The sequence below is a fragment of the Thermobia domestica genome, chromosome 1 (genome assembly GCF_964235325.1).
Source record: "Thermobia domestica chromosome 1, izTheDome1.hap1.1, whole genome shotgun sequence".
Taxonomy (NCBI): Eukaryota; Metazoa; Arthropoda; class Insecta; order Zygentoma; family Lepismatidae; genus Thermobia; species Thermobia domestica.
The window spans coordinates 18,277,095-18,304,337 of NC_137454.1; the positions used below are offsets into that span (position 1 = coordinate 18,277,095).

The 27,243-nt window shown below is 36.9% G+C and overlaps 2 protein-coding genes across 3 annotated transcripts in view; one reads left to right on the forward strand and one right to left on the reverse strand.

Moving 5' to 3' along the window:
* The window catches only part of LOC145683671 (1-acyl-sn-glycerol-3-phosphate acyltransferase alpha-like), a 368,125-nt gene that overhangs the window by 198,714 nt on the left and 142,168 nt on the right, over nucleotides 1–27,243 (forward strand). The gene's annotated exons all lie outside the window — the stretch shown is intronic.
* LOC145683644 (uncharacterized) overlaps nucleotides 1–27,243 on the reverse strand; it is a 58,685-nt gene that overhangs the window by 26,313 nt on the left and 5,129 nt on the right. For both annotated transcript variants that reach the window (XM_081754987.1, XM_081754991.1), the window contains exon 2: nucleotides 3,573–3,680. In XM_081754987.1, the coding sequence (XP_081611113.1) occupies nucleotides 3,573–3,680 (108 nt within the window). The remainder of the gene's footprint in view (nucleotides 1–3,572; nucleotides 3,681–27,243) is intronic.

A 27,243-nucleotide genomic window follows, 5' to 3' on the forward strand; every position in this document is an offset into this window, starting at 1 on the left:
TTTATATAAAGCCAAAGGTAGTTTTGTCAATTATAACGAAAACTCAAAACAAGCCTCTTGAAAACAGCTCTTCTTTGTAAAAGAATACATAATGATCGCTTTTGGCCGTTGCAATGATCTGTCCAAGCAGCTTGATTAAAAGAATCAACATAACATAACAACAAAAGCTGCTTCTCTTATATGCAGCAAAAAAAAAAAAAAAAAAAAAAAAAAAAAAAAAAAAAGGAAGGAAAAGCTTGGTGCGGTGAGTGTAGGGGCGCCGAATTCTACTTCGCCTCGGGCGCCAAAATCTGTAGCTACGGCTCTGATCACAGTGTGACATCCGTTATGTATCTGCAGGTGTTAGGCTAGTTTTAGACGGAAGCATTTATCGTAGCATTTCTCGTAGCAAAAATCGTATCATCGATATCCTACCGTGTAAAGTAGCAAATGCTATAGGAATTTCCCATGCCATGGCATATCCTATATTATTTCTTGTCGATAGAACCTGCTCTATTTCGTAGCATTTTCCCACTATTTCTGGTCCGATTGCAGCGCCGTGGTGTGTTAAAAAGAAGCGAAAGATTTTGTGCCAAATAGCCATGCTCTTTGTTTTGTGTGGGAAATTGAATTGTAGTAAAGAAAAATGAGTTGGAGTAGGGATACTCTTTGCCCACATACTTCTTTGTGATTTTCGTTTTTTAATATGACCAGCGAGAACTGTTGTTACAATTACTATAGCTTTAGCTACCTCACGCTTAATTTCGGAGCCATAATTGAGCTCTTCTCCAGTGATTTGTTTGCTACGTCACGACAGATGCTTATTAAAATGCTACCGTTTAAAAGCACCATTTACTTTTGATGCCATAGAATATTATATGAAACTTTGGCAGCATATCTGCTACGATAAATGCTTCCGTCTAAAACTAGCCTTAGGGAATCACAATGGAATATTCATACCCACACGGAGACGGCATTTTCCAGGACGACAATGCACCGTGTCACCTAGCCAGGAGTGTATTGCTTGGCTTGAAGAGTTGCAGTATATGAATTGGCCCGTAACTCATCGGATCTTACTCCTATTGAACATCCTTGGGATGTTGTGGAACAAGCTCTTCGGCCCATGATTCTTGGCCGAAATCCGTGGGCTCATTGTGGGATGCCTTCAGGAATATATAGAAACATATAAGCAACTTGTCAACCCATGCGATCGCGTGTCCAGGCCATCCTTTGAGCAAAAAAGTGGACCAACAACGTATTATGTAGGTGGTTACTATTCAGTGTATTATGTTGCACTTAATGATTTTAGTTTATTTATTTGATTAGTGTGTGTGTCAGTTTGGTTTCATAAAAATGTTGATCACGCTAACCCTGGTTAAAGAACTTTGTACCTAGGTATAAATGAGTTACCAATTTTTCAGAGTCGAACTCCTGCATGACTACATGTTTATTCAGCTTGACTAATTGATTGTATTTATGTCATTTATGTATAGGCCTATTTAGGACAGGCCTACACTTTAAAGTAGATCTGAACAATTGAACCATGTTGGATGTTCTCCCAGAATAAATCGAACCAGGGATATTTTACACCTACATAGAACACCAAGCGAGAGATACTCCGATGGTCTACCAGATTTTGGGATCCTTTGGTGAAAACAAATGGGTTCGATTTCCGGTAGAAGTGCATTTGGTTTGCATCCAACATTAAAATATCTAGCGTGTGTCCCAAAATTCAAACACGATTTTAATTTTGCGCCATTTGTACGATAAGTTGTTGGCAACGAAAAAGAAAGAAAAAAAACACTGACTGCTGACAGTTCAGGATTATTAAAAAATGGAGCGCTACACGAAAGAACAACGTGCTCTCATTATTGACGAATATTTTAAAAATAATGAAGGTTTGGCAGCTACAGTTCGCAATTTTCGTACAAAATATGGTCGGAACAGTCATTTAACTTCATCAACTGTGTCCTGGGTTCGATTCCCGGTGGGGGGCACTTCGAAAAAGTGTAAAAGGCTTTTTCAGGCCGGCCATTCTGAATGAGGTTTCCCTTGTTCACATCAGGCAAATGCCGGAGTGGTACCTAACTTATAGATCCCGGGCCGCTTCATTCCTTCCCTTTCTCCGGATAGTGTGATCACCGAAGAACGTCATCCCTCAGCCGTGACGGGCTAACATGGCCATCGATGGCGAAAGCCCAGAATTCTAAATCCTCATCTTCATCTTTCAGCAACTGTGAAGAGATTAATTTTAAATTTTAGGGAGACTGGATCAATTTCTAAATTTAAATACTCTGACCGTCCTTTAGCAAATCGTTCAACTCAAAACATCGAAGCAATTCGTGACGGTGTTGCTGAGAATCCAGGAATATCAATTCGGCACTATGGTTAAGAATTGGACTTCGAGAAGCTCTCTACAGCGTATTTTCACGAAAGATTTGCATTTTTAAACTAAAAAAGTTCAATTGACTAAAAAACTGAAGCCTAAGGACCACACTGAGAAAAAATGTAGGTGGCGTACTTAAAAAGGTAGGTTACATGTGTAATTCCTGTAATTTTTGGACTTAACGTTCAGCAGACCTATAACTGAAAACGAACGTTTTATAATACTTTCCGTATAAGTGTTCCATCTGTACATACTTTCCCTATGAAACAATATAGGTGGTCAGGATCTCACATACAAATGCACGTATATAACATATATTGTTGAGGAATGTAACATGAGTATATGCATGTGATATACGAAAAACTGTTAGATGTCAGATATCCTGCAATGGCATGATGTAACATGTAAGGGCAGTGTGTATGTAGGATATGGATAACGTATTCTCCATACTGATTTCTGTAGTAAGCAAGAGGATTACGTATATTTGTACAATATACCTCTGTCTGGAGAACAGATTTTTCTCAGTGCACGCACAGCGAAGAGAGTTCGTTGAAGGGATTCTGGAACAACAAGTGGATGCAGCCTTATCGCCCAGATCATGCAATTTAACGAGGTTAACTTTTTTTCTTTGGGGCGTTTTTTAAGACTAATGTTTATGCCAACATGCGCACGACCGCCCACGTCTTGAGGAAGGAAACCGAGCGCTGTATCAACCAAAATCAGCCACATTTATGCAAAATAGTCATGGAAATTTTCAACAAAAGGGCACGTATGGGCTAGCAAAGCCGTGGAAGCCATTAACCCGATATGCTATTCAACACATGATCCTATACTGTATACTTCATGAATCTATATATATATATATATATATATATATATATATATATATATATATATATATATATATATATATATATATATATATATATATATATATATATATATATATATAAAATTTTTAATTATAAATCTGTGTTTCTATTCCACACATAACTCTATACTGTATACCTTATGAATAAATAAGAAAAATACAATTTTTAATTATAAAACTGTGTTTTCTATCAAAATTACTTCTTGAGTGAATTTTGGGACACGCTTTACGTAGGCTCAAACCTCATATAGTCACTGTGCTTGGAAAACGAAATGTTAAAACTCCAAACGAAATACTTCATGACAAACAGATCAATTTAATTAGGAATTTACTTACGTCAATTGCCTCTGTTCTCGGTTTTAGTTTGGAGACAGTTAGAGTGAAGTATACACTTGCAGTCGCTCTTGGAATTGGATATCTAGGTGTCGGAATGCTCCACTTTACCTGTTGAATGAGAAAGCAAAGCGTAGTAACTTAATTAAATAACATGATATTATAAAAAGTTCTTCCCGTTGAAGGGATGAATAGAGCTAGGTTGGGTAAACCAGAGTCCGGAATAGACTCTCACTACCGGTTTATTGTAAAAATCCTCTAATAACAGCAGTATTTACAGAAATACTACAATACATTTTTTTAATGTGAGAAAGAAAAGCATACCCAAGACGTTGCAGCCTTGAGCCAGGATTTCTTACATAGCGCCGCGCAAGCTAGGTAGAGTGGTGTAGGAAACCTCAAAGCTCCGCGGTGAGTAATGAAGGTGTCAAAGAGTCACAAAGTCCCGGAGCAGGCTAAGCAATTGAAGTTGGGATCCCGACAGAGCTCCAAGCAAGCTAAGCCAGGTGAAAGGGGAGCCAAAAGTTCCGCAGCAGACTCTGCGGCTTTGAGGTTGAGTTTTCTCTTAGAGCTCCAGTCAAGCTAGAGGAGGGGACCCAATTGATGACAGGTGACTGTCCGTCGAATCCTTTTCATTAAATTGGTGCTTCGGGCGGCGGTATTATTGTCTATACAACATATTCATCATTACTTCAATTTCATAGTACGAGACAAGAAATGAAGATGTATTAGATAACCAACTCTCATAGTTGACGACCCCTTAATACCACTAAAATAAATTAATTGAAAATTTATCGGCAATAGTTTACTTTATGCAATTCATTTATTGAATTAATCCCTCTGGAAGTCATATGATTTCCCATACCTAAACCCAACATTACTTAACCTTGAGTTACTAAGAATATATTATGATTGTTAAAGATTTAGATTATTAATCATAACGTATGAATTGAGAAAATTAAATTTTTTAATCGCTGAGGTCCTATTTTATAAGAACATAGATTTATAAAATTAACAGAAGAAATATGCTATTTCAAAAGAAGAATATATAAGTAATGAAAATATGTGGGGATCTTACCTCGGACATGCCTAACAATGTAGAAATACGAAATCTGTGCTGCATGCTTCTGGTCTATAGGGAAACCATAATGAATTCCTATGTCATCCAGTGCGTTAAATAATGACCCATAAGAATGAAGCTGCTCGACAGGCAAGGCATCTAATAACTTGATGAACACAGTGCGTTCTATCATCCTTGCTTACTCGCATACCAACCGTTGCTAACGCGCCTGCTCGCTATGGATGCATTCCGCGCGGGAACACCAGCCTTGTCGTCTCACGTATCGATTAAATATACCTCTTGCCTTTAGTGGACACCTAACAGTTTTGTTTGCGTTTTTTGCACTGTAATTTTTCTTGCGTATATCTGCACATTGTATTTACATCCGTAGCGGTTTAGCCTCTCCTAAAGTGAATCTGAAGCCAGGAATACAACTCCTCCCTTAAGTATTAATTTAAAACCTTCTAGGAATCGATTTTCTAGTGAAGGAAGTGAACGAAGGGTTACATTCAGTTAAGCCCCGCCGTAATTTTGGAATTACCAAAATTTACCAAGAAGAATAGAAGAGTTTTATGCAAGAACCAGGTAAGTCAACTTCTAGAAACTTTTCCGGAGCTGCCTGTTTCTTGTTCTAACTTCACGATGAACCCTTATGTTGGTACCTCCTTTGCATTATAACACTGAATATAATCATCGGATCAGGGTCGGCCTTAGGTGGTGCGGGGCCCGATTGGCAACATTTAGCGGGGCCTCAGATTTACAACTTACTTGCACAAAGGTCTGTAGAACCTATATATATAGAAAGAGATCTCCCTGCTGGTCTAGTGGTTATATCCATTTCCCTTTATAATGTTTTCCCGTCTGCAAAATGTTCTGGTGAAAACGCTAACCCTGTTCATTGCTTATAGCAGCTAATTTTTCAGACAAATAACTCAAATGGAAATGCAGATACATTTTAAAATACATGTGAATAAATTTTAAAATACATATTTCATCCTTGCGCCTCGCAACTTTTTAAGAAGGTTCTGTATCAGTATTTCATAGTTTTCTTCTCTGAAAAGTAAATCTATCGATGCGGAAATCTAGTTTCTTGACCAAATTTGGCAGAGAAATGTGGAATATCAAGAAGCGAGCGTGAGAAAAATTTAAAGTTGTTACCTTATGCTCGGCATAACGTAACATGGACCGGTGCTTTTGGAACACCTTGTATATTGAAAGGGAATTTTAACTTTATTGAGAATGTCAGAAAAACATGTTTTATTTCGTAGTAGGAAACTGTAGGTCGCAAATTTTGCGTAATTTCAGTTAAGTAAATCGTTTCAACGAGTATTAAATGAAGAATACATGATTAGTAATTATATTTTGTATATTTTACGTATTTAGCCAAAAATATAACATTATTTTAGAAAATAAGTGTATATTTTAGCTTTTTAAATGGTTTTCAGTTTATTTTTATAGATATTTCGGCATGGGGAATCTTCACAAGAAAACAAAAATTTTAATTTCGTAAATTTTCTTGAAAATTCCAAATTAAGAAAGTCAGCCATAATTTCTTCTTGGTGCATCTCTGTTTTCGGAGTAAATTATTTGATTGGATCATCCGCAATCACAGCTGTGGCAGAGATTTTCGGCTTTCTTTGATCTCAGCACCGAAGCCTATCATCCGATAGTTACGTCACAATTATCTTCCAATTAGGGATCATCTTCTCATTGTTCTTTGTCTTACATCAGAAGAAGCTATAGGAGACAGGCGTGCAGTGTTCGGCGTCTGTATCAATTTGTTAAACTAATTATTTAAAACTGTGATTTGTTCTTTGTCTTACATCTTCAGCCATTATAGGACACAGACGTACAGTGTGCGTCGTCTGTATAAAATTGTAAAAGTGACTAGTATTTTTAAAAACTGTGAATTGTTTTTCGTCTTGCATCAGTGGTACTCTTATGGAATGTGCTTATTGGAAAATTTTACGTTCTCGAACAGCGAGAAAACGTAGGAGAAGCTGAATAAGACGGTGGCGAAGAAATCAGGTCTTGAGTTTGGTGCTCAGGAAGAAGAAGTTGAGTGGCGCTCAATGGCCACATAGAACGGCATTGCAGTTGTTGGTACCTGTAGACATTTTTAGAATCCACGAGTTAAAAATCTCAAAGGAGATTTTCGTGGCATACCATCATCACAAATATTTTTTTAATATCAGTTTATTTAGTCGTCGAAGGATGGATCCATGTAAGTAGAAATCAGTAAAACGAAATTCAGTTCAGATAGTGACAACTTCTAACTATCTGAACTATTCTAAATTCATTGTCTTGTGGCAGAACAAACGAGTGTGGTTTTCTTGTGCATGTGTAAAATTTTCAATATGATGTGCTAAGTGCATTAAGTTTTCCCCAACATCTCTCACATATGGGTCTGGACAATGTGACATCGTGAATTCATTCAATGAAGGGGGGGGGGAGAAAGCTAGATTATCTCAACACAGAGCGATTGTCATAACATCATGAAAATGTGTGTACAGCCCACACATTTTCCCCCAAAACAAAGAAATGTTTAGATTCCCTACGACCTCCAAATTGTTCAGTTTTTCGGAAACATAGTACTGCTCGAAATATTTATAATTTGGCATGATGTTTGTCTTTGGTTTTTTTTAACAATCCTAAACGTTATAGTAATTTTGGAAGTAAGTGTCAGATTCACGGCTAAAGTCAAGTGGAAGGGTACATGAATTTTGCATACCGGTAACAGGAAACTATCGTCAATAGGTTAAATCTCAGTGATTTTATTCTGATACCCATCGAGTTTTAAAATTACAATTTTAATGATTGCTAGTAGAAATATTTTAGTTTTTTTAAAAGAAAACTCAGAATTTCAGAGCGACACTAAAGAAAATAGCCACTGCGTCTTTGGTTATAATGTGGTAGCAAAATGAACATAAATGCATAAATGAGAATGGTGCTTCATAAATATGTGTATGACTTTTCTTGTTTTCTTCTTTCTTAGGTTAAGTTAGTATAGTGTAGCTAGATTAGGATAGGGATTTTAGGTTTAAGTTGTGCCAATATGTTATATGAGTGTCTACCTGTGCTAGGTTGTCCAGTGGGTCCGAGTTTCAAGAGAGGTAGCGAAAAGCGTAAATCCTCTATGCCGGCCACAATTTCAATGCACAGAGGATTTTGAGCACCAAAAGAATAGAGAAAGAAAGTAAAATGTAGCTAACCACAACCATATGTACCGTCAAATGGGGTGAATAGAAACACATTTTTGGCTATATGAGATTATAAGTCTGGTAATGTTAAAGGTTTCGCGTATCAGATTATTCCAAAAGAAAGGTCTTAAATGCTAATGAATTTCAGTAAACGTCATATCAATTTATCAACTCCACTTTTCTTCACCTTGATTTTTCTTAATGTTTCTATTCACCCCTACCCATGGGGTGAATAGAAACAATTACTTTATTTTCATTGTTGTTTCTTTTATACTATTGGAAAGGTAAAAAAGAAACAGCGTATTTGTTGAAACGAACTATTTATTTGATACCTACAAGATATTAGTTCAATAAGACCAGTATTACATAAGTTACAAACTTATAAAACAATACAATGCACAATATAGGTATAAACGACCATATAGTTTTGATGATATTTGAATAAGATTTAAACAACTGAAATCATCAGGGAAACTTATCATGAGTTGAGTTGATTTTGAGGTTTACGTCCCGTTCAGCAACGAGGCTATATGAGACGTGGACCTACTGATTAACGTAGAATCAGAACTACATGAGCTCCCGCCGGGAATCGAACCCGGGTCTCCCACACCAAAGGCGCGTATGCTAACCGCTTAGCCACGAAGGGGCATGAAAGTTATCATATACTTAAAGCGTGCTGACGAACTCCTAATAAAACCCAACAGTTTCGTTCTGAAAATTTCATTGTTTATGTGCTCTCTTATAAAACACTCCCACATATGCATCATGTTCCCATTTTCGCACTTGGGTGCTGAATAGTCTCATCGAGTTTTAGCTTCTCATTTTACCACAGCAAAATCACCAGCTTTAGAAAACAATCATCTAGTTCGTGATCGTCTGGAATGTTGTCTTCTGCAGTGTTGTCTTTCTCCTCTTCCGACAATACAAAGGTAGGTTGAGTTTCGTTGTGATTTGATGAAAATGTATCATTTTCAGAAAACAAACCAAAACTCTTACCAGAAACATCTATTCGTACTCTCTTCTTCCCTTATTTAATTTTTTCATCTTCTCTCATGCTCCTGAGAAGATCCATAAGGGAACGGTTTACAATCTAAGATGACTTTTGCTGTTCTGTTTCTTCTCGTTCATTGTCTTTTTTTGGCAACATCCTCAGTATTTGGTTTCGACAAAGGGGAAAAATTCCACACTTTTCAAATCCAGCCCTGATATTTTCCTCCTTCAGTTTCACACTTTTTTTTTCAGAAGACTTGGAAATTCGTTCTTAGAGATGGTTGATGCATTCCTATCAGGTCCTTTTTTCTGCTCCTCAAGAATTTTCCACTCCTTGAGGAATTTCAAGAATTTCCCAAGAAGTGTTTCTATTCACCCCACTAATTAAAAATCATAACAATAACCCAGTAAAGTTAAATTTTGATTAAAAATAATTTACAAAAGGAAAACTTTTACTATGAACGTCAGTAAATGAAACAACAAACTACAAAATAGGCATATGTTCAAATGCAACAAATATGAAAATGTCATACTTACCAAGAAAGTTTAAGGAGCGCTAAAATACCGTGTAAGATTTCAGTAACACATTAATGCTACTGCCGTCTACCTCAGTGTTCCCAACTCAGTAAAACATTTTGTCTCTGCCCTGGACACTTTAGCCGTATAAGACTATGTTAAGAAATTTCAGTTTTCTTGATTAATTTATCGTCCAGATAAATCCAAAACTAATCTGGGAGTTTTGTTTCTATTCACCCCCATGTTTCTATTCACCCCATTTGACGGTAGTGAAGTTTTTTTTTTCAATAGTGTAGTGTATTTATATTGTGTTATTTTCATTTGTTGGTGTCGATCTAATGTGAATGTTTGAAAAGTCGAGAATATTAATGAATATGAATATTTCAGGAATATCTGTGGAAAAGTAAATAATGTTTCGGCTCTGAAAAGCTAGAAAATCTTTAATGTTAGTTTCTTTCAGCTCAATTCAAATGGGTATGTCAGTACATGCATGTGTAAAGATCCTTTTTTATAAAATTTTCTTGTTCAAATCAACTTACATAAAGAATGTCAAATAAAATTTACTAGCCGTGAAAACCTCTTTCTTTTCAAGTACAGAATATAATTCTTTTGTAGTTTTAAGAGGTAAAAGTTGAGTTACAGTTATATTTGATATTTATGTGAAGCATGAACAAAACAAAGAGCAGTACACTCATAATAATTTTACTTGGGGAATGAAATAGCCGTGAATCAAGGGAAGAGACTTTTCCTTAGTGTGACCGGGGTTGGAAACAACCGAATCTGTAGAAAGTTTTTATTTTATTTTATCAGTTTTAAATCAAAAATCTCAGTTTGGATTTTTTTTTAAGTTGCACGACAAAATTCTGTTTTGGGATTTGTAAGATTTTTTTTATTTAGATAGGGCTTTTACAGACAACATTAATATCTTCATTGTGCTCATTGCCAGCTTCACTCGTAGGTCGATGTCCTGTGTCTGTAGTCGTGGTTCACAACCTATTTCCGGATGGGATGTGGATAATGAACTGCAGGCCTGGATACCGGACTGTGAGTTGAGATGGAGGAGACTTTGGAATCTTTACATTTTCGGGCAAGATTTGAGTTCTATTTTCCGTAGATGATTGGCTTGGTGAGTGTATCAGTGACTGTTGATGACGAGCCCATACGGGCCCAGTAGGTTCGGTGTCACTAGTCAGTGATACATTCAGCATAGCCTGTAGTCTCAAGGAAAGGGAACATCATACAAAATACAATATCAGCATCATCATCATTTTAATTATTTTATTTTATTATTTTCATTTTTTTATTTTAAAGTAAAAAAGTTCTTCCGTCCATAAAGACAGAAACAGTGGGCAAGAACGTGATTGATCAGAATAAGCCATAACAATGTTTCCAGCTTGAAAATTTCATTTTTTTTTTTGTAAAACGGTTAAAGGGATGAAAAACAAAAACACATTAACCGATACCGGGATGAAGTAGGAAGGTATGTTTATCATGGCCGCCATCTTGAAGGTGGCCATCTTGTATCTCGCTCTATTTTTTTTAAATAGGAAGGAGGTCTGTAATATATCAAATTGGGCTAGAATCTTACGAAAAATACAATGGTGAAGTCTGTGTTTCCATAAGTTTTTATTTGTAACACATAATGAAATGTCTTACAGCTGTATCTTTTTGAAAAGAATTCAAGTCAGGAACAAATAATGTATGCTAGTGAGAACATTGTAGGAAGCTACTTACGAAACGTATAATCAGCTTGAAATCGTTGTGGACTGCAGCAGGCACGTAGCCAAAGGGGGGGTCCGGACCCCCCCCTTCGAGACCAAAAATGAAAATATTAAGGAAGGATAAAACAAATGAAATGACAAAAAGAAGGATCAGCGTTAAAAATTAAAAAGAAAATTACAGGAAACTTTTGCTTACTCTTTCTTATGAGGAGATTTGTATTACTTGCAATATGGTGGCGAGGTAAGCGAGGTATTCTGGAAGAGCCAGGGAATTTGAAATTTCAAGAAAAGTTATGGAATTCTCAAAATTCCTGCTACTAGCCAGGGAGATTTCAAGCTTTCGATAGCATAAGTGCCGTTGTGTAACAGCGTGGACTTTTTAAATCATAACTTTTTGTCATCGCATCCTTGCAGTATCAAACATGCTATTTCAAGGATAATTCTCTGTTGCTCCTTTAACCTGTCATTTGGAACCGACAGTGCTTGACGGAATAATAAAAACAAAAAATTATGTTGGAAGAAAGTTTTGTTAGCATTTGATTCAATAGAGAAAGGAACGCATATATTGTAAAACTAGTTGAATATACACATGCTTCGCACAGGGGCTGTATTTGAAAGTCAACGCGTGTGTGAGTATCACCATTGATGTCAGTGACCGCGAAAACTATGGATTTGATACTAATATCGGTCATTTTGGATTACTTTTATATGTCTTGGTATCTCACCCCCCTCCGGTGACCCCCGGCCCGGAGCCGAATAGCGTGAATTTGGAAGTTAATGCGACTGGAGTTTCACCATTGATTTCAGCGAACGCGAAAATATGAATTCGACACTAATAGCTCAAGTGGTAGAGCGTTGGCTTCGCATTCGGGAGGTCGTGGCTTCGAATCCCGCTGCCTACCATCCTGACTGAGGTTTTCCAGGGTTTCCCTCGGTCCTACCAGGCAAATGCCGGGATGACACCTCTTAAAAAGGCCCTGGCCGATACCTTCCCAAATCCTTTCCATTGTTAATGTTGTTGCATATCCAGTGTAAAATGGCCTCTGAGCTGTATCTGGTGATTGTTAAATAAATAAATATCGGCCATTTTCTACTACTTTTACATGTCCCGGTAAACGCCCCCCTGAGACCCTCCTTGTTCGAAATTCGACAAAAACGTTTAACTCTGGTCTGGAGCCTGGACCAAGGTATTCGTAACTAAAATTTTGTAACTCTCAGTCAATTTGTCTGGTTCCCAAGCTGGTTCCGGTAAACGCAACCCTGAGACCCCACTGTTTCGAAATTTGAAAAAAAAAAAATGCTTCGTCTTGATCTGGTGCCAGGGAGAAGGTACCCCTGACCAAAATTTGGTAACTCTCGGTCCACTCGTCTGGTCCTCAGGCCGCACACAGACAGACAGACAGACAAATACACAAACAAACTCTTTATTTTATTTATATTAGAAGATAGTTTACAAGACAGTATTCAGTATGTACCTTTTATAATAATTGAGGTCATAACGACAGGAAGATTGTTATATTTGAGTAAATAGGAGAAGGACGTAAATATTGCAAAATCTTTTTCAATACTTTTTTTTTCTTATTTTGCTCGAAAATTCTTCATACTTTGTTATTAAAATACTTGCCAACATATCCTCATTTTTTGTCCTAACAAACCAATATATGTTGATAGTAAAGTAGTTTAGATTGATCGAGCTCCTAGGCCTTCAGAATTTCATGTCACTCTCCACCCCCCGTTACAAAATCCTGGCTAAACGAACCAATATATGTTCCAGTAAAATAGTTTAGAGTGATCGAGCCCCTTTTGTGATGACCACAGTATTTCATGTCACGGATCCCCCCCTTTACGAAATCCTGGCTACGTGCCTGACTGCAGACAAAATGAAATGGTGATGAGACGATCACAAACCTTAAGGAACTGATGGAAGATAGATGACATCTTTTCCATTGGATTATTCGAGATAGAAAACAAACCTTCATAATATGCCACCTATTCAGTACGTACTAGTATACATTCAGTTTTTCTGGCTTGATTAAATAAAAATACATCCACTGGATTTTTCGCAGGAGAGGACAAAGTTTGCCCTCTGGTTTTGTATTTTAATATAGCTATAATAAGAGAAAGAATATGCAAAGAAGTCGCATTGAGGATGATTTACTTGATACCATCTCGGTATTCGTGGTAGTATCACATGACATAATCAGTAAGAACGCCAGGAACTTTTACTTAGTGGGGTGTTAGAAATTAAAGAGGGTGAGCACCCAGAATAACGATATACATTTTTACACAAACTCGAAGAAAACAATATTTTTATGTGCAGGGGTGTGTGTAACGAAATTTGGGGGAGTATTATGGATGTTGGGGTGTGCAAAATACTCCCTTTACATAATAGTATTTTTACAACGTAAAAAAATACGTAAGTACGAAGTTGTAAACGTAAAAAAATAAAGAAGCTACTGTAGCATTAACTCTTTAAGGGGCAGAAAAAGGAAAATAACCTTTTCCTTCAAAACACATGCTTTATTATTTTGTCACATGTTAACAACGATATAATTTACGACAATCGCAGATATTTTGTCTAAGACTCATGAGGAAAGTTATCACTTCCGGTGGTTAGTGAAAGTGACTACCGCCCACAGAGGACTTCACTGTCCATGGTACTCATTGAAACAATTTTCTTTTTCAAGCAAATTGCAACTTTGCATGTGCTGCATTCTCAGACTGTTCTCACTGACTTCTTCTTGGTGCTGCAGAGTGCACATCGTCGTGATGTACCTTTCCGTGGCTGATGACGAATTGCGGCATCAACTACTGGGCAGTCTTGGGAAGTAACGTAACGCAAGCGACGCGTTACTTGTAACGCGTTACTTTTAAGTAACGTTTCCTAGTAACGCGTTACAAATATTTAAGTAACGTACCTAGTTTGCGTTACTTTTTTCGCGTTACATTACGGATGAGTAACTACAATATATGTATATTATTTTTCGGAAACAAATGTTTCTTTCCTGTAAGTGAATTTCTCAGAATGAAACAATCGAGCATGAACTACGTATGTCAGTACCGACAGTCACAGACACACAGAGAAACAGATAAGTTCGTAGTGCTACTTGCTGTTTTTTTGAAAATGAGGACAGCCTTAGGGAAATTACGTGTACTGATTGCAAGCACCTGGAAGATTTTGTCGTAAATTTTGACAGCTCCAAATCAATACATTCAGTGAGTGAACTAGGAGTGCAATGATACCGGTAGTCTATTTTACTTTGATTGATGTTGCTTTTATAAAGGTGGAGAACGAAAACAGTCTCCTTTCAGACGATCAAGATTGTCAACAAAATTAGTATTCTTATTATAGTCATGCAGAACTTTTGGACAAGAAACATTTACTTTGCTTCCATCCTTCTGCTTTTTTGTAACAGTAATGACTTCTGAAGGATTATAAACAGTTGACATAAGATTTACACCTCTCTTATCTTTCCATCTGTACTCAGATATCCCTTCATTACACACCCAAGCATCAAACTCTACTCTTTCCATGGATTTTTCGTCCTTTAGTTTTAGCAACTTCTTTCTATTTGGATTTACAGTTGACACTGCGAATATATTTTGTCCTTTCAGCATACACAAATCGACAGACGAGAAAAAGTTGTCCATGTATACAATGTGATTCTTCCCACCTAGTTCCGATGTCAAGTCTAAGACAACTCTTGCTCCAAGACCCATTTCCATTTTGGATTCAGATTTTCAACAGTAGATTTGAAACTTTAGGTTGTGAGAGGACTGATCACACAAATTCCATATTTTATAGCCTCTCTTTATTGGCTTGTCCTTCATATATTCTTTTAGTGAACTCCTGCCTTAGAATTTCCCCATTGACTCGTCAACAGCTACATTTTAAAGAAGGTAAATAATACTTTTCGAAAGACTTTTCTAATGTGTGAAGTAATGGCCTTATTCCATATAACTTATCAAAGTCTGGCTTGGTGTAAGATTATCATTCAAATGGATATGACTCAACAAAAAACTGAACCTTTTTACTGGCATCAGAGGGGTAATATATGAATCATGCAAGTCGGCAGAAGACCACCAGTAATCTCCATAACTTGGCAACTGTTTGATTCCCATGTGTAGGTTTGTTCCGCAAAACTCTTATTTCTTCCTCATCCACTGGTGTAAAGGGTTTTCCTTTCTGAGTTGCATAAAGATTAGTATGGAATGCAATATGACTTACCAACTCGTCTGTGAACAGCATACGGAATAGTAAATATGGTGTCAAATTATCTAATGTCTTTGAGGTGCTCCGATACTCCCTCCGTTCCTAGGAAACCTGGAATTGGTTGAACTGATTTACTTTTACTACAGTTAGGTGTCTGTTGCGAAACAACCAGTACTTGGTTGTGGGTTGATGACACGGGCACAGAAAACAAATTTTTGTCAGAATTAGGACTAAGCCTACTTTCATTATCCGAACCAGTATCACTGTCGTCAATAAATCCATCCTCGTTAGGATCGTAAGTGGGATCCTGATCAGAATCAGTTACACAGTCACCTTTATCACTTTCAGGATCACAGGGTATCTCTGCTAAAACAATGTCTTCTATTTCTTTCACTGTGAGAATCTTACGCGCCATGTTTTTCTCTACCATAGTCACTGCTCAAAAGCGCGGTGGTTATCTGTACTAACCACCAACTTTGAGATAGAGTCAAAACATATAAAACATTTCTTTTTATCTGTCTTGAATTCCCATCTGACGATGGGCGAGCCGTAGAATGTTATGTCTTTTCTTAGGCCAGAGTGATGCTGTACTGTTTGGTGGTAAGTTGGTGATAGTAAACAGGCTGTAATCGATTTCGTAGATTCGATCAGAAAATGTCTACTTCGTATCAGGGGTTTTGTTCAGCTGCATTAGTTGAAGTATAGTTTGTCGGTGGACGGGTTAGGTGAGTTTAGTCACAAAACGGGGGCATATGTGACAATGTAAAGCGTGTATGTGGCCATTCTATTAGCGATATAGATGAGGACTGTTTTGATATATTCTGCGCTCGGGGTTGTAGTCATCTGAGTTGGTTGCTCTTTCGTATATTGCAAGGAGATGGTCTATAGGAGGGTATCCAAAGCGGGGGAGAGCAGGAGTCTCTCCTAAGAGTTCGGTGAGGGTAAGATGAGATGTATCTACGTGATGGGTAATGTATCGGGTTCTGAGGCTATATAGATGATCCAAGATACATGTAGAAGGCATTGTTGTATGTTGATAGATCTCGGCATTTGAGGTTTGATAGGACAGAGAGTAAGCAATGCGTAACGCCTGGCGCTCGAGGAGTTTAAGGTGGCCATAAAACTGTGGAGTTGCTGAAAGCCAAGCTACATTCCCGTAAGTCATACCTTGTCGGAAGAAAACTTTGTAGGTATGAAGTAATACTTTGGCGTTTAACACGAGGTTATGCCTTTCAAGTTTCTCAAAGGTTTAAACGGCAGCAGATGTTTTTCTCGAGAGCGGCCAGGTGTGTGCGCCATGTGAGATGTTTACCAAATGGACCCCAAGATACTTAACGCTATTGTTTAAGGAAATCTCTGAGCCCAGAACCGTAATATGAAGACGCTCAGGATTTCGTGTAGGACAGTATTTGTGTTTCTCGCGACCAAAAAGTGCCATTTGGGTTTTTATTAGGTTTAGTTTCAGCTTCCAGCGTAAGCGCCAGGAGATTAAGTTGTCTATCGCTGCTTGTAATTGAAGATTGATGCGATCTACAGAGGAGCCAAGAGCGAGATAGGCTGTATCATCTGCGAACTGTAGAGCATGAATTGGAGGTGACGGAGAAGGCATCTCGACTACGCATAGGATATATAAAAGTGGAGAGAGAACGAATCCTTGAGGTACTCCTGCTCTTAAAAGAAACTCGTGCAATTGTCCCTGGCGGAGTTGTATAAATGCATGTCTCTGATAGAGAAAATTGGTGATCGTTCGGACTTAATGAAGTGGTAAAAGGCGTTTGAGTTTGAATATCAGCCCCTCGTGCCAGACGGTATCAAATGCAGGTTCGATATCAAAGGATATGAGCACAGATGGAAGGTGCTTATTATCGTGGTTCATTACGAGGGAAGAGAGTTTAAGTAGTTGGTCACTAGTGGCGAAAAAAGGTCGAAATCCTGCCTGAGTAGGAGGAAAATATTTCGGTCGGCGACGAAAGGATGGAGCCTTTCAACTAGAATCCGTTCCAAAGTTTTACTGAATACAGAAGTTAAACTAATAGATCTGAATGAGGTTACTGATGCTGGATCTTTTTGTGGTTTTAGGAAGACTATTACTTTAGCGAGCTTCCACAGGCGAGGAAAATATCCTGTTGCAAGGATGATGGTATAAAGAATGGCTAGCAATGTATAAAAGAAAGGTGGAGCCTGGGAAAGTTGGCGGTAAGTGATTGAGTCTGCACCTGGCGCTGTATTAAGTCTGTTCTGTAGACCATGATGGATATCCTGTGGAATTATTGGGGCTAGGAGGGCATCAGTAGCGTTAAGTGGATCGCCGAAGTGGGCTTGGAGTAATTGTTGAGTAGGATTGCCATCTATCTCAATATGCTGGTGTGAAGGATGTGCAAAAATTGGATCGGAGTGGGGTGTAAAAACCTTTTCGAAGTATGTGGCAAATGCCTTTGCCTTATCGGTACCAGTGGTTGGAGCTGTACCATTTACGAAGAGAAGATATTGCGGACCATGTTTCTGATAAGTCAGGCGTTTAAATAAGTTCCAGAATTTCGTCGGGTTCCGCTCATTCTGCAGTTGGTTACAGGATTCTCGCTAGGTAAGACGTTTTTTGGCGATGACATAATGTTTGACCATTCTCTGAAACTGTTTATGGAGATGGAAAAAATATGGATCGTGTATTCGCCGGTACTCGGTAAGGTAAACGTGGGAACGATCTAAGAGTGTAAGTGCATAGGAGGTAAATTGGGCCGGAGCGGATAAGAAGTAAGTTTAGGAATTGCATGTTCGATGCCATCACTAATTGCTTCCGTTAGAGTTTCTGCTAATAGATCTATTGATTCAAAAGTGGTAAGATTGGAATTAGTATTTGCGAGTCGTGCGGTGATGTGTGTTTGATATTTGGTCCAGTTGGCCTTACTGAAGTTGTATTTGGGAGGTGAAGATGCTGGAGTCTGCGTGCGAGCTGGTTGTTGAATTGTAAGAAGAATCGGAAGATGATCACTCCCTATTGTTCCCAATACTTAGATAGTAGATGAAGTCAAGAGGTTATTTGAAAGTATTACTACATCCGGATTGGTTCCACTTTCGGGGCGTGTGGGCTGTAGGATGTCAATGAATGAGGCATTGGTAGTTAGTAGGAAGTCTTGGAAGCGTTCTTTCTGAGCTGCAGTACAAGAATGGTAATTGAGGTCAGCCAGTAAAGCGTACGTTTTAAAATGCAGATCCAGATACGTAAGGATTGGTAAGTCATACTGCTTTACCAAAATGGAAGTGAAATAGGTGTATAATCCGGAATAGGTGGCTGACATATGTAAATGCACATAAAACTTTTTTTTAGAAAGACAGGATTGGTTGAAATCTTTATTGTCGCATAATATTTGGAAGTATGAAAAACTGCCACTAGAGGGTTTCGCCCTCTCTCTTGGCCTGAAATGTGGGAGAATCAATTAACTTTTATTGCATTTTTTGCTGGGCAATGTGCTGTTAAAGAAAATGTTGGTAAGTAACAATTACTAAAACGCAAGAAGTTGCAAACACATATATGTATATTAACATAAAAGAAAGCTTGAAACAAAACAAAATATAAACATTATAACAATAACTAGACGAACACATTGAAACGGTCAAACTTCACGTCATAAAAATAAATGAGAAGATACCAAGCACAATCTTAGATTGGATAAAAAAAAATGATGAGGATAGCGAATTTGTAATTACCTAATTTCTGTTAAAGCAACGAACGAGGATTGATTTCTAATTTACATACGCAACGGAATTTCTAACGCAATAGCAGGTTCTTGTCAAGTGGTAGACCGTCAATGAGATCTTAGCGATTGTGCTATCTAGCACATGTTCGACATCAACTGGCACTTTATGTTACTATTATCCTATAATCTAGGTATTTAATATGACTTACTGAAATGGAATCATACATTAAGGTTCAAGTTATCATTTATTGAAACAAAAGAAAAACTGGAATTACAGCTTAAGAAGACGGTTATAAATTTCGAACTATTGTTTCAAAATTAATTTGATTCTTTACATTGGTTTAGTATTACATTCGGTTAAACATTATTGCAATTGTACGTAGTTTACATGTTCGTGACTTACCGGTACAAATAAGAAAGAAGAAAGAAAACTTCTAAACATATAGATGATACATTATGATTAGCTCCTTAGGCAGGTTTACATAGAATATTACGTTTCAATGGAACAATCCTATTAATTCCAACTATTCATTGATCCCGTTCAAGACTCAGGAAAGTGTGAAGAATAAAAGAATTATGAAGAAAAATATGCTCCGTGCACTTCCGTCACGCACTGCATATGTGCCCATTTATGTCATCTCCACTTCTATATACTACATTATTATTACAATTATTATTCCTCCTTAGGAATCATTTCATAAAATATATTCGTAGCATATCTTAAATTTGTTTCTATGACATTGGGTCACATTTTCTAACATAACAAAAACTACATTGACTTTCAATATAAATGAATATGATATATATACAAATGAATATGAAGAAAAGAAAAAAAAACACATCAATATTTAGCACTTTCCTGATTATACTGTAAACATGATATTTTATTCTATGGATCAATATATTTAAGGAAAAGGAAGAAAAACGACAAGTCGAGCATAACTAACCTAACCTTGAAACTACATAAGGACATCACGTTCGAAATCTGTACCGAAAGCTAAGTTTATTTTACCGAATGCATGCATACTAAAAATTCAATAATGATATTAGTCTTAATAATTATATTAATGGAAGTATTACGATAATCCTGTTAAATGCGTGGCACAACACGAGATTTTATTTACACATGTTTGTCGTACTATTGATGTACCGAATAAAAATTTCACAAACTGTCATTAAGTTGCAAATAGTTTAGGTTTTATATCACCACTGGTACCCTTGCTGTCATCAATCTGAATGGTTCTCGGTTCAGGATAAATAAGTAAGGAAAGTTTTTACCTTATTACACGTTGGTTGTATCCTCCTCACTCCTCCGGATTCTGCCTTTTCGTTACAGCATCGAAACTGCACACTTCGAAGAAATGATGATTATATATCCAACTTTAAACCACCCGACACCTACTAATTTCAGCATTCATAGGCGGTTTCATCAGGCGACCGTTTACCGAAATTGTTAAAGATTAATTTAGCCTTCGGCATCCAATTCTTTTATTCCAATTATCTCTAGGTTGGATCAAAACACAAATTTTGATGAGGTTGAGTCCTAAAAGTACGTTTTACGTATTTAAATTTCAAATTATCATGGATGACCGAAGGGGGTCGCCTATTTTGTAGCACGGTAAAAATGGCTGAGCATCATGCAATACCTGGCGACTACATAGCTCAACTACACCATATTTTTTTTATATTGTAAAGCTTAATATTTTAATGTTATTACTTCCCTGAAATTTAAGAACTTAGTGAAGTATTAATATATATAATATATTTAATGAGACACATAATCCATCAAACTAAAAACAGAATATTGATAACTCTCACCTAGTCGTGTCTGTCCATTCACTTGAAGAACACCAATCGGCATTCAGTTCATTTTCATATCTTCTCACCCGATTATCGCCATCTTGGCCCTGTTTCCCAGCATGCTACACAGCATGCTACACGCATAAAACAATTGAATGCAAAGGACCGATGATCGACACGACTAATTATGTTACGTCATGGGTGAGTGTTATGTAAATAAGCATTTTACTATTGCAGTGTTAATAGAATCTACCTAGGAAATTTAGAAGAATCCGATATATTATTAAATCATTTGTAATTGATATTAGTTATACGTAAATATAGTGGACAGTCATAGAATAACCTCACCATCCGGTGACTTGTATTAACAGTAAGAAACATTTGAACAACTAACGTTAATAGCTAACACGTAAAACAAATAAAACATGTATACGAGCTAATGGCATGACTATACCAAATGGGGACCATATAACAAAATAACAGCACAACAAATAACAATGTAAAATACCGGTAAAACAATAACAATGTAAAGTACATGTAAAGTACCGGTAAAAGGGTACGTTACATTTTTCCCAGCGACCTCGAGAAAAAAAAATTTTTTTTTTTTTTTTTTTTAAGTTAAAGTTGTTCGAAATCTTTCAATAACTCAATTCGCTTCTCTTCTGAACAATTAAACAATTTAACATTCATTAAATTTTGGACCGGCACTTCTCTCCCCTTTAAATCCTTTAAAAATACGGAATTATGTTGAACCTTCGACACAAAATAAGGCCCTGTAAACACAGGAAAATATTTGTGCGTGACCTTTTTGAAAGCGTCCGAAAGAAAATGAGTTTTCACCATGACTAGATTCCCTTCTTTAATTTCAACTACATTCTTTTTCAGTTTCCTCTTCCTTTTTGACAACAAACGAGGTTCTACTTGCATCAACCTCTTTGAATTTTCTACATTTTGAAGTTCAGGAGGCCAAGGAAATTTCTCCCGAAACCTATCTGCAGCCGAAAAAGAAATGAAAACTTCTGCAGGTGTGCAATTGATGGAACTATTGTATGAGTAGTTTAACAGGTCTTGTGCGACCTTCAAGACATTTTTCCATTTGGTATGGTTACTACTACATAGCAATCTGATGATCCTATTCAAATCGCGATGGGATCTCTCCAAAATTCCATTCGCCCGAGCGTTATAAGGAGAAATCAGAATATGCTGCATCAGAAGATTCCAGGTTCGAATCCTGGCTGGGTCGCCAATTTTGAAACGGTCAAACTTCACGTCATAAAAATAAATGAGAAGATACCAAGCACAATCTTAGATTGGATAAAAAAAAATGATGAGGATAGCGAATTTGTAATTACCTAATTTCTGTTAAAGCAACGAACGAGGATTGATTTCTAATTTACATACGCAACGGAATTTCTAACGCAATAGCAGGTTCTTGTCAAGTGGTAGACCGTCAATGAGATCTTAGCGATTGTGCTATCTAGCACATGTTCGACATCAACTGGCACTTTATGTTACTATTATCCTATAATCTAGGTATTTAATATGACTTACTGAAATGGAATCATACATTAAGGTTCAAGTTATCATTTATTGAAACAAAAGAAAAACTGGAATTACAGCTTAAGAAGACGGTTATAAATTTCGAACTATTGTTTCAAAATTAATTTGATTCTTTACATTGGTTTAGTATTACATTCGGTTAAACATTATTGCAATTGTACGTAGTTTACATGTTCGTGACTTACCGGTACAAATAAGAAAGAAGAAAGAAAACTTCTAAACATATAGATGATACATTATGATTAGCTCCTTAGGCAGGTTTACATAGAATATTACGTTTCAATGGAACAATCCTATTAATTCCAACTATTCATTGATCCCGTTCAAGACTCAGGAAAGTGTGAAGAATAAAAGAATTATGAAGAAAAATATGCTCCGTGCACTTCCGTCACGCACTGCATATGTGCCCATTTATGTCATCTCCACTTCTATATACTACATTATTATTACAATTATTATTCCTCCTTAGGAATCATTTCATAAAATATATTCGTAGCATATCTTAAATTTGTTTCTATGACATTGGGTCACATTTTCTAACATAACAAAAACTACATTGACTTTCAATATAAATGAATATGATATATATACAAATGAATATGAAGAAAAGAAAAAAAAACACATCAATATTTAGCACTTTCCTGATTATACTGTAAACATGATATTTTATTCTATGGATCAATATATTTAAGGAAAAGGAAGAAAAACGACAAGTCGAGCATAACTAACCTAACCTTGAAACTACATAAGGACATCACGTTCGAAATCTGTACCGAAAGCTAAGTTTATTTTACCGAATGCATGCATACTAAAAATTCAATAATGATATTAGTCTTAATAATTATATTAATGGAAGTATTACGATAATCCTGTTAAATGCGTGGCACAACACGAGATTTTATTTACACATGTTTGTCGTACTATTGATGTACCGAATAAAAATTTCACAAACTGTCATTAAGTTGCAAATAGTTTAGGTTTTATATCACCACTGGTACCCTTGCTGTCATCAATCTGAATGGTTCTCGGTTCAGGATAAATAAGTAAGGAAAGTTTTTACCTTATTACACGTTGGTTGTATCCTCCTCACTCCTCCGGATTCTGCCTTTTCGTTACAGCATCGAAACTGCACACTTCGAAGAAATGATGATTATATATCCAACTTTAAACCACCCGACACCTACTAATTTCAGCATTCATAGGCGGTTTCATCAGGCGACCGTTTACCGAAATTGTTAAAGATTAATTTAGCCTTCGGCATCCAATTCTTTTATTCCAATTATCTCTAGGTTGGATCAAAACACAAATTTTGATGAGGTTGAGTCCTAAAAGTACGTTTTACGTATTTAAATTTCAAATTATCATGGATGACCGAAGGGGGTCGCCTATTTTGTAGCACGGTAAAAATGGCTGAGCATCATGCAATACCTGGCGACTACATAGCTCAACTACACCATATTTTTTTTATATTGTAAAGCTTAATATTTTAATGTTATTACTTCCCTGAAATTTAAGAACTTAGTGAAGTATTAATATATATAATATATTTAATGAGACACATAATCCATCAAACTAAAAACAGAATATTGATAACTCTCACCTAGTCGTGTCTGTCCATTCACTTGAAGAACACCAATCGGCATTCAGTTCATTTTCATATCTTCTCACCCGATTATCGCCATCTTGGCCCTGTTTCCCAGCATGCTACACAGCATGCTACACGCATAAAACAATTGAATGCAAAGGACCGATGATCGACACGACTAATTATGTTACGTCATGGGTGAGTGTTATGTAAATAAGCATTTTACTATTGCAGTGTTAATAGAATCTACCTAGGAAATTTAGAAGAATCCGATATATTATTAAATCATTTGTAATTGATATTAGTTATACGTAAATATAGTGGACAGTCATAGAATAACCTCACCATCCGGTGACTTGTATTAACAGTAAGAAACATTTGAACAACTAACGTTAATAGCTAACACGTAAAACAAATAAAACATGTATACGAGCTAATGGCATGACTATACCAAATGGGGACCATATAACAAAATAACAGCACAACAAATAACAATGTAAAATACCGGTAAAACAATAACAATGTAAAGTACATGTAAAGTACCGGTAAAAGGGTACGTTACAACATAATAGGATAATAGATAATAAGTGCATTTAGATAAATTAAAGTAAAGAGGCTCAGTAAAAGCATCAAAATAAGTGAATATTCAAAATATGATTATCAAAACGTGCTAGTGAAATATAGGCATATTGTAATGGACGACATTCATGCTCAGATAATGAATGCAGTGCACATCGCATCACAACACAATGAAATAAGTTAGTGAGACGAATGCTGGTTAGTCTTCTGTCTTGGGGCGGCTCAAGGCTGATGAAAAACGTTGGGAAGCCCTTATTAGTGTTGTGGGTGACAGTGCTATGATGGTAAAAGATAAGGAATATCATGATGAATGAGCTGTCGTCGAAAAATCTTGCATGATGATGATCGTCTGGACGTTGTTGAGCATGAATGGAAATGAGGACGCTGAGTGGTGTATAGCAGTATCGGAACTGGGAGTCTTGTTCCAAGTCTATGAATATGATCTCGGGAAATATATCTTTATATGAATAGAGACAGTTAGTTATATATTTTTGCCGTAAGAGAGCAATGTGTTGGACAAGCGATGGAAATCGATCTTATTATAAAGATCATCATTGGGGTATGGTAGTCTTATGCGAAATGCGAGTCTGATAGCATGACGTTCGAAAATTTTTAATCTATTGTAAAACTTCTGCGGAGCAGAGCACCAGGCTATATGACCGAAAGTGAGGGCACTACACATAAAGGTTTTATAAGTATTCAGTAACAATTTAGGGCCTTATGCAGAGTAGTTTTGAAGTCTGATTAACGCCATACTACGGGGTTGACTAACGGATCGTTATCAAAATTGTATTCAGAGTCTATGATCAGGACGTAGTATTTGACGAAGTTAATCGCATGTGACTAATTAATCTAGAGCAGAGGCTAATCTTTTACCCACGGTTTAGCGTGCTTCACAACATTTCGTATTTCGAATTTCATGTGTTTTCATTTTTACAGACTATGCATGCGCTGATCTACTTTTCCGTAGTGGCCACATTTATTTTTCTCACCTGATGCATTGGGGTTATAGAAGTTAATCATACCCAAATCATCTTTTTAGTTTTACTCAAAGTAGACTCTGAATACCAAAAAGTGCACCTTCCTTAGTAGGAGTTAGTATGCTACTAACTAGACTGTGACTAACACTCGATTAACGAATTCTCTCTGAATACCACCCTTAGAGTTTAAACCCCAGTTTTGACCCACAAGTCGTCGTAAAAGCTGTAATCGATTTTTTGCTTTCCCAACAAGTTTCTGGAGTTGGGCTGTCCACCGCAATTTATAATCGAAAACAATACTAAATAGGTAACAGTTTTAGTCGGCTGTAGAAGATGATCACCAATACGTATCCGTAGTAGATTTTGATTACGATTAACTTTACTGCGGCGGTTGGGCGGTAAAATTACTAGCGTCTGTGTTTTATCTTCGTTAACAGTGAGTCTCCATTTCTCACACCATTGAAGAAATGCTGTAATTGGAGCCTGTAAGTGGACATTAATTTGCTGGATTGTTTTACCAAGCTTGAGAAAAGCGGTATCATCCGCATATTGTAACAAATATGTATCAGGTGCTGAATATTGTAAATCCGATACATAGAGGATGTAAAGAAGTGGTGATAAGCTTGAACACTGTGGTACGCCGGTGAGTAGGAATTTCGGATGTGATAATGTACCATTGATATTCACGTAGGCAATACGATTCAGTATAAACGAATATATAACTCGAAGGTAACTAAGAGGAATTCCGAGCTTCATTAGTTCATAAAATAAGCCGTAATGCCAAATGCGGTCAAACGCCTTCTCGAGGTCCATGAGTACGAGGCAAGACGGTAATGCTTTGTTATAATGATTAGTAATTATAGTGGTAAGTCGATGTAGTTGGTCATTGTTACTATATAGCGGCCGGAATCCTGTTTGATGAGAAGGTAGGTTATGCTCGCTAAGATATGGATGGAGACGACGTACCAGGAATTTTTCAAATAGTTAACACAAAGTAGAAGTTAATTGTATCGGTCGATATGAAGTCACGGAGTGAGGTGGTTTGTTAGGTTTTAAGAACATACATACCTCAGACACCTTCCAGTCCTGCGGATAGTAGCCAGTGCGTAAAATAAACGTATATATTGTTGCTAAGAAGAGAAAAAACTGCAGTGAGCATTCTTTAAGAATTCTGAAAGATATACTATCGAAACCATGAGCAGTATTGCGTTTGCGTTTGAGGGCTCCGCGTATTTCATCAGGAGTAATCGCCTGAGTCAAAGAATTGGTGTTATCTAACTCATGCGATATCGAAGGCTGAAGTAAGTTGCTAATTGCCGGTTCAGATATTCGTGGAATTAAGCGATGTGTGGAAACAGGCGGTGTAAAGACTGCTTGCAAATGAGATGGAAAAGCGTTAGCTTTTGCCTGATTTGTTTGCAAAAGATGATCGTCCTGTACAAGAGGATATGTAGTACTAACTTTCTGCCCAGTTAATAGGTTAATATTTTCCAGTATGTTGTAGGATGTGTTTCAGTGTTCAGCTTGTTGCATGTTTTACTCCAGCTAAGCCGGTTGTGAACTGTGCGTTGCCAACGACGCGCCTGAGCCAAATATTCTGGATTTCGTGTCTTTTCATATTCACGGAAATACTGCCTGGATTTTCTTACAAGTGAAAGATATTCAGGTGGCAACGTTGGTTGATACGTTTTACCATGTTAGATAGGGATATTTTTATTAGCACTCTCAACAAGAGCAGTTGTAATGATCTGAACGGCATTGTTGAGATCAGTTTC